We start from the raw sequence: 8,292 nt of genomic DNA, 5'->3' as shown, positions 1-8,292 counted from the left end.
TAGTGGTTGATTTGACTGCTTTTCTTACAACTTTTTACTTTTATTTATTTAAATGCATATATATTTTCTACTTTGTCAAATAACCTTGTTACAGTGGAGTACGCAACATAAAAGATCCAAACCAATAAAAAAAAACTCTAAAAAACCAACAGCAGTTGAGATCTTGATTTATTGTTCTAATTAATTTTTGTAAATTGTTTATTATTGACCAAATATCGACATTAACTACATTTCTGCCAGTTTAGTTTTTCTAGGGTACATTTCAGCCAACTTAACGGTGCATTCTGCCATCTAGTGGAGAAACATTTATTTGCTCCACCTGTCACTAGCACTGATGACAGATGAGCCAAGATACATTATATTATTACATTTCACCAAAGTGACCCTAGTTTGCTTTCGGGTATGAAGAGAAAGACACATTTTTTAACCAACATTTCAACTGGAAAAAAATGACTATAAATGGAAAAATGCAATGACAAAACTGAAGCTAAAGACAGGAAAACCCGGTATCATCATAATCCAGTTTTGACATGAAAAACAAGATATTTTATGTACAGTCTATAGTTAAGTTACAGAATTCAGCGTCCACCTCTCCAGGCAGCTCCGCCCTTCTTCTTCCCACCTCCTCGTCCCACTCCCGAGCCTCCTTTTACCTTTTTCCTCACCCCGCTTGCTTGTTCTGTGTCATCCTGGTCTCCGTCTCGGTCTTTGGGTCTTTTCCGTTTCTCACCATGTTCCCTCATTTCCTTTAAAAATAAAACCATATTAATCTGAAGAAATCCAATCATATTAATCACACTGTCTTAAAAAACAGAGCCTTTCATATTTTCTAAATGGTAAAAATGAAATGCATGCTCGATGCACGCGTTTTAGAATTATGCAACAGCGCTGACTCACCAGCCTGGCAAATCGCTGGGCCTCGCTGACCCTCTCCACCAACATCATCACCTCCTCTTCGTGTGTGGGGAAGGCAGGAAGTTTCTTCCCTATCAGGTTTTCAATTCTCTGGAAAAGCTCCACGTCATATCTAAAAAATAATAACACAATTTCAAAAAGCAAATAAAATCTGATGATGAGACAAGCAGTGCTTACTGGGTGACAAATGTGATGGACTTCCCCGATCGTCCTGCTCTGGCTGTCCTCCCGACCCTGTGGATGTAGTCCTGCATGGGGGTCCAAAGATGCAAGAATCAGCTAAAATCATGAAATCCTGGGACTAAAGTGGAGCAGACTGACAGCACCACATTACCTTGGAGTGCGTGGGGATGTCGTAGTTGATGACACAATCAACGTGTGGAATGTCGAGCCCTCGGGACGCCACATCAGTCGCCAGCAGCACTGACCGCGACTTCGCTTTGAATTTATTTAGCGATCCAAGACGTTTATTCTAACAATGGGGGAAAAGAGTGACATATTGAAAATACTGCACAGGAACTCAGCAAATTATACTTTTTTTGAAAAGCTAACTTGTTCAGATTAAATAAATAAAGTGTGTGATGGTATGCCAGTCTACCTGACTCATCTGACCATGAAGAGGGATGGCAGTGATGCCAAGGTTCCTCAACAAAAGCGCCACCCGCTGGGCGTTGTTGCAAGTGCCGCAGAAAATAATGAAGGAGTTGCCTGCCAGCTCGTTCAGGATCGACACCAGATAACAGTCCTGCCAAACACGCAAAGCACAAGTCATCTTTATATTCCACCATTAGATGCTTGGAGTGACAGAAAAACAGGATGTGTACACAAACCAAGCGTGCTACCTTGCTGGGCGGTCACTAAATCGAGTATTTTTATTGTATCGATTAGTCCATCGATTAATCTTGTAAAATTTTATTTGCAATAAAATATAATAGTAATTTTGACACCTCTACTACCTTGTACTTGGATGGTATGAAGATGTAATACTGCTGCAGCTTTTCTACTGTTGAGTATTTGGTAGAAACGGCACACTTGACCGGGTCTTTCAGTGCAGCTCTCTGTAGTTTCTGGACCTGTAGACAATCCAAAAGATGGTCGATGTGGGCTACTGCGTATCACTCGCCAACACGGACCATAAATGAATAGTTACCTTTTTGGTCATGGTTGCAGAGAAAAGAAAGGTGCGCCTCTCCCTTGGAATCACTTTCAAGATTTTATCCACCTGGTTAAAATGAGCAAAATTATTTCATCATGGGCCTTTTGATGAAATACTTCAACAGAAACACGAATGTATTTGCATTACTGTTGAACAACAACAAATTCTGCTTTCGGGAGAAGTTTAATGACCCACCTCAGTCTCAAAGTCCATGTTGAGGATTCGGTCTGCTTCATCCATGACGAGGAACTTGAGCGCTCTCAAGTTGAAGCCCTTTGTGTTCTCCAAGTGATCCATCAGTCGACCGGGTGTTGCTGCAAAATTATGTTAGTATTCGATATTATAGCAATTAATAAATACATTTATTGATTCTCAATAAAGTACAGTTTGACAGCTCTATTCCAAAACAAACTGTGGGCACATAAGGCCTTTTTTTTTTTTTTTAAATAAATTTGACTTGACTTACCAATGACAATGTGTGGTTTCTTGGCCAACACCAAAGACTGAGACATCATGTCAATTCCTCCAACCACGACAGCTACAACAAAAACATGGGTTTAAGACATAATAATTGTCTATGATTTTGTGCACAACTGTGGCCTTTGCAGAGACGCCTACCACACTTGACGCCAATGCTAGAACCCAGGGCCTCAAACTGCTCCGAGATCTGGAAAGCCAATTCTCTGGTGGGAGTGAGGACAAGGGTATGAAGTCGCTGGGGCGAGGCCAGCAGTGACTGGAGGATGGGCAGAGCAAAGGCACCCGTCTTTCCTGAACCGGTCTCAGCCAAGCCAATGACATCTTTGCCTTTATGTCAAGAAGCAGATATTAAAAAATAACAATCAGTATACACAACAATATTGAATAAAGTAATTTGGTAAAGTTAGGAAAAAGACTAAGAAATATTTGTGATGTTTCTTTCACCTTGAAGGGCCACTGGTACAGCTTCAATCTGAATCTTTGTTGGACTCTTCCATCCCAGCAGATCACAAGCCTCGCACAGTACGTCGGTGACACCCTATCAAAATTAAATGTGTAAAATATTGGATTTACATTACGTAATAATTGGTTAACTTTATCAGACATCAACTTTGGACGAGCACTCCCAAAGAACGTTTACTTATAGCTATCCTGAACACGACTGTTTACTGTCATCCGGGACATAAATTGTTCGGTCTTTTAATTCGCTTCCGGTAAACCTACCAAGTCTCGGAAGGACTTTACCGCCTCATTATTTTCTCCACTGTTGTCATTAATGTCGTTATCATCGTCACCACTCGACTCTTCGTGGTTTTCTTCGTCTGTGTTTAGCTTGGTGGTTCCCTCGCTGTCGTCCGCCATGCTTTTCGCCCCGACAATCAACGTGCATTTGTGCGCTTCAGTGCGCAGATGCGGAAATACGTTTAAGATGGAAACCGCAAAGATTCATGGGAATTGGAGTTTTTACGCAAATGCTTTACAAACTTGTATTTGATTACGCGTTTCACTTAAAAAACAAACAATTACTGATGTACAACTATTTTAAATCTATCATTTGTATTTTCAAATGAAGAAAATGACAAAAATAAAAACGCTTTACCTTTGCAGTCCGCTACAGTCTGAAATCTGGAAGAGGCAGCTTAAAATGAACTGTAATGCAATTTATAAAATGCTTTTACTTACATCACACAGCTATCAAACAGAGAAATGAGTTGATGTGTTTATTTAGATGCAGATCAAACAGTTTGAGATATCTTTGCCAGTGCAATAAAAAATATAGATCCTAGCAAAGTTAAAACAACAGTAATTGTCATTCCCAAGAGTACAGAGTAAATCAAATTTTGGGCGGGTTGCAACCACTCAATTAGACCTGATTGTTTCAGATTACTCACACAACTACATATTTTATGTTTGGCTGATTTGACCAAATTAGCATTGCAGATTGAATGAAATGAACATTTAAGACCACGCCGTCATAGAACATAGGAGTCTTGGGTTCTTAACAGAAATAACAAGAGCCTTGAAGAACACTACCTCTAGTATGATGCACTTACAGACAAAAACATGGTTTCAGTGTGACCTTGGTGCATATCACAGGAGTCCCTCCATCTCCCTCATGAAGGCTTCATACACCTGGTCCTTGGTCTTCATGCTGGGCTGAGCTACAGCCCCAATTTGAGCTGAGTGAGACATGTTCACAGAAGCAGCGGAAGAGTGATGTTTGTGACCATGGCCACTTGCCATACCGTCATCTCCCCTTCTCCCCCCGAAAGCACCTCTGTCCAACGGACCAACCACTGGCCCAGGCGCCGCACTACTCTTGTCCCTTCGCACTCGCAGTGCAGTGGGCACAAACCGTGTGACCTCCGCTTTGGGATTGATGATTTGTGGTTTGGCAGAGATAGTGGCCCCAGAGCCAGCACCGACTGCCAGGCCGCCTGCCCCGGCGACAGAGGTGAGGTTGGCCCGTTTTTCAATGGTGGCTGCGTGGAGGTGGCTGACAGCAGAGGCTGCAGCGGTTCCTGGGGGAGGGGGCATTTGCATGACACTGGAGCGCATGGACATTGACGGCGGAGGCATGTTGCCTTGCGGGCCATCCTGGCCAGATCCTGGGCCTTTTTGCCGCTGGACGAGGCTGGGAGGAGCACTCAGCACATTGCCGCTGAGAGGTGGTGGAAAGAGAGAAAGAGGAGGCGCCATGGGACGGGGGGGTCCTCCTGCTCTTGGGGGAGGAGGTGGGATACCTGGACGGAGAAGCAAAATATGGAGATTGATGAACTCTTGAGCATACATGACTGACCCACCAATTTGCCTGGCTATACTCTATCTGGACCCATAAGCTTACCGGGAGGAGCTGGGGGCGGTAGCCGTGGAGGGGGTCCACGTGGTGGTGGGCCTGGAGGAAGACCAGGAGGGGGACCAGGTGGTGGACCAGGCGGGCGACCTGGTGGAGGCCCAGGGGGTAGAAGACGAGGTATTGGACCCCTCATGCCAGGAATACCCAATGGCCTTAAGAATGGAGGAGCGCCTGAACACAAGATGCATACAATACAAATTACGATGGATTACAAGATTTCAATTAAAAAGCTACATAGATATGACCTAACCTGGTGGAGGTCCAGGTGGTGGACCAGAGGGTGGACCGGGAGGCCTTATTGGTGGAGCTGGTGGAGGACCCATAGGTGGAGGCCCGGTCATTGGAGGACCCTGTAAGGGTGGGGGCTGTCCCAGTGGCCCACTTGAAGGAGGAGGACGTTGACCGGCAGCCAGTTGGGACGTGTCCCCTGGTGGTCCCTTGTCCTCACCGTCAGAGCTATCCGATTCATCTGAGAACTCTTCCTCAACTTCTTCGTCCTCTTCAGGAATTGACTGACCTGAGCAGAAATAAACACCATGTCACAAGGTTATTACATTTGAGAAGAGAACATCCACCCTCACAAGTTCAATATACAAACCTGCCATCTTTAACATCATCGCCTGAAGAGGCGTAATGGCCTTTGTCTTCTTCCCAGACTTTTTCTTTTTCGTTCCGTCACTGGATGTGTCTGAAGGCATGTCTGCAAAACGTACACTGCGGCCTAATTTACAGTAGAAAAATCAACATATTAGTATCGGGACACAAACTGACAAGCAACAATTGTGAAATACCCCCAAATAATTTAAACATTATCCTACGACACTTGTTTGATTTCTTTTCGATAACTCGAGCGGAACTGACAATGGTGTAGACGAGAGTTGAGAGTTATATCACCTTTCTCCTCAGCTCTCTTGTCATGTCTGTCTCCCTTTCTGGAGTCATCATCTTCATCCCGCTCGTCATCGCTGTCTTCCTCAGAGTCGCTGTCATTGTCGTCCAAATCGTCCCTGTCGCTCCCACTGCCGCTATCCTGATCTCTTCCCATATCTGTTAAGCCCTTATCCAGGCCAGGAATTGAGGGCTCTGGATTGAGGGGAAAAAAGTAGACAGATCAATATAATTAGTAAAATAAAGCAAACATTCGTAAGTTATAATTGAAGACTTACCCAAATCAGTGCCATAAGGCCGGCGTGAAGGTATACCATACAATGCCAAGATATGTGGTGGTGGGGGCCCAGGTGGCGGCCCAGGGGGTTTCTTCCCAGGGGGTAAGCGTGGCACAGGTGGCAACGTAGGCAATATTGGGACAGATAGAGGTGCCTTCCTGTGGGCCACACAAAAATGAATGTCAGCAATTATTAATTTTGAGCTAATCTAAATAAAAAATTAAACATAAAAACCTACCCAAACAACGAGCCCTTCTTCAGTATCGAAGGAGGCTGAGCCCCTGGTAGAGGGATGTCTTGGATATGGATATTAGATGGTGCATGGGGCATATCTGGCAAAGGAATACTGTCAACCTCCACAGATTCTGCATTCTGGAAAAAAAAAGAGCCTTCAATTGATATACATATTTAAATAGGTTTTTGACCTTGTGGGGGTAAGCATCGTCTCATTCACAGGTAATAAAAAATAAATACAAACCTTGACTGAATCAAAATAGAGTGACAGCTGGCCCCGTTTACTCTCATATTCTAACTCCAGTTTGCGCAGATCCTTGTAGGTTTCTGGATTCTCCCGTTCATACAGACGAACAATACGTTCAAATGTCTCCCGTAGCTTCTTCCGCTTGTCCCTCAGTACTTTCTCATTCAGCATGGGTTGCTGGACTGGATTGAACTCTATAGGAGAGATTAATATCGTCAGATTTGAATGACTATTGTAGTTAGAGCATTGTGAATGTCATTCTCTTACCCATCTCATCCAATTTCTCCATGTCTCTGATTATCTGTCTTGGGTCCTTCATCTTAAGCACTGCAGCTCTCACCATCATTCTCTGCTTTTTGTTCTATAGATAAAATTAATAATAGTAGACAAATGTAACTAGCAATAGAATTGTCTTGCAAATCCTTTGAAAATACAACAAATGACATTACCTTTTTTAACTCCCTTTTCCTGGCTTCTTTTCCTGTTGGGGAGCGGGGGTAAATGTGTGAATTATTATTCTAATATGGTTACAACTTTTAATTTATATGCATCAACATATTCTGCTGGCAGCTACTTACTGGCCTGATCCGTGGGGTTCATGAATTTCCCACTCTTGGTGGAAGAAGTTGAACGTCGTCCCATTGTGATGCTGTGCTCCTTTTGCCTGAGGAGACAAATCCGTCAGGGATGAAATAAAATAACTTACTTTTGAAAGCTATACACAAACAACATTTGATCTTTCCACACATACTACACAGCAGTACATCACAAATTCCACGGAAACAAATGAATGGATTAATGTGTAGCGTAGCCTATAAACTAACTTCGCAATTGAGGAAGGGATGAACATTTTAATACTATTCATAGAGTATAATGTGCTAAAATAATTCTAAGTAGAGCATATACAGATTGTTAAAAACAAGCGAGTTCACAAAAACGATGCTAGCAATAAGCTAATATTAGCCTGCACTTGTAGCTAGGGCCGCGTTGGCTTCAACAACAGATAATGCATTACCTTGTAAAGAAGAAAACCAGGAGTAATACCCCCGAATACGACTGCAAGTATCAAGGTTCAAACGGGGTAATTTATTCTTATGCCATGCAATTGAAACTAAAAGCCCCCATGACTGAATGGAATTCAAAGACTTTAAGCTAGCCGCTCGCCATGTTAGCAAGTAGCACTGGCAGCCGCGAGCAAGACCGGAAGTAGATCATCTGACGTCACAAAAATAAGAGCTATAAAATACATTGTTGTTATTCTATGTTACTGTTTCTCCATTTTTTTCATACTGTGAATTAACTTCTGTTTTTATAATTTTGTTGTTTAATTCCGATCGATTACATTTTTTTCCCTTAAACTAGAATTTAAGAACAGTAGCAGTAGTAGTAGTCAAGATCTCTTTATGTTGCCACTCAAACAAACAAATTATCTACTTGATATATTTTTCTAAATTGGTTAATTTTCATTTCGGCCGAGAGTCTTATAGTTATATATAGTTAATAAAGTCTGAATGTATTTGTTGCTCACGTGATGATACGGGTTGGTGCATGTGAAGAAAATACACAGCAGAGGGCGACATTTCATTGTTCCCAAAAAATTGTTTGATATAAACAATTTTCCTTTTTTATTGTCATGAACCATTTTGCACTGCACAAAACCTGATGACTTATATAACCAATCACAGAAATAAACAAAAAACAATTATACAAAATGATAAACTGAAATAGGAAAATGGGC

At 42.5% G+C, this 8,292-nt stretch overlaps 2 protein-coding genes across 2 annotated transcripts; both read right to left on the bottom strand.

Annotated features, from left to right (window-relative positions):
- Positions 1 to 150: 150 nt before the first annotated feature.
- Positions 151 to 3,455, bottom strand: ddx47 (DEAD (Asp-Glu-Ala-Asp) box polypeptide 47). Its single transcript, XM_088356785.1, has 12 exons — positions 3,275 to 3,455; positions 2,996 to 3,089; positions 2,690 to 2,878; positions 2,538 to 2,609; positions 2,267 to 2,385; positions 2,066 to 2,137; positions 1,872 to 1,988; positions 1,514 to 1,660; positions 1,250 to 1,387; positions 1,093 to 1,163; positions 898 to 1,027; positions 151 to 746 (listed from the first exon to the last, which is right to left on the bottom strand). Exons 1-12 carry the CDS (start codon positions 3,410 to 3,412, stop codon positions 579 to 581), a joined length of 1,455 nt encoding a protein of 484 aa, XP_088212911.1. The 5' UTR covers positions 3,413 to 3,455; the 3' UTR covers positions 151 to 578.
- Positions 3,456 to 3,757: 302 nt separating this feature from the next.
- wbp11 (WW domain binding protein 11) lies at positions 3,758 to 7,755 on the bottom strand. Its single transcript, XM_088358644.1, has 12 exons — positions 7,570 to 7,755; positions 7,133 to 7,218; positions 7,004 to 7,035; positions 6,822 to 6,915; positions 6,552 to 6,748; positions 6,312 to 6,445; positions 6,074 to 6,231; positions 5,802 to 5,990; positions 5,506 to 5,628; positions 5,158 to 5,424; positions 4,896 to 5,078; positions 3,758 to 4,794 (listed from the first exon to the last, which is right to left on the bottom strand). The coding sequence occupies exons 2-12, from the start codon at positions 7,194 to 7,196 to the stop codon at positions 4,142 to 4,144; spliced, it is 2,094 nt and encodes a 697-aa protein (XP_088214770.1). The 5' UTR covers positions 7,197 to 7,218; positions 7,570 to 7,755; the 3' UTR covers positions 3,758 to 4,141.
- Positions 7,756 to 8,292: the final 537 nt, after the last annotated feature.

Source organism: Syngnathus floridae, chromosome 17 (genome assembly GCF_059516105.1).
Source record: "Syngnathus floridae isolate MCC-2025c chromosome 17, RoL_Sflo_1.0, whole genome shotgun sequence".
NCBI classification, from domain to species: domain Eukaryota; kingdom Metazoa; phylum Chordata; class Actinopteri; order Syngnathiformes; family Syngnathidae; genus Syngnathus; species Syngnathus floridae.
Note: the sequence above shows the minus strand (reverse complement) of the source record. Positions and strands in the feature narration are given on the sequence as shown.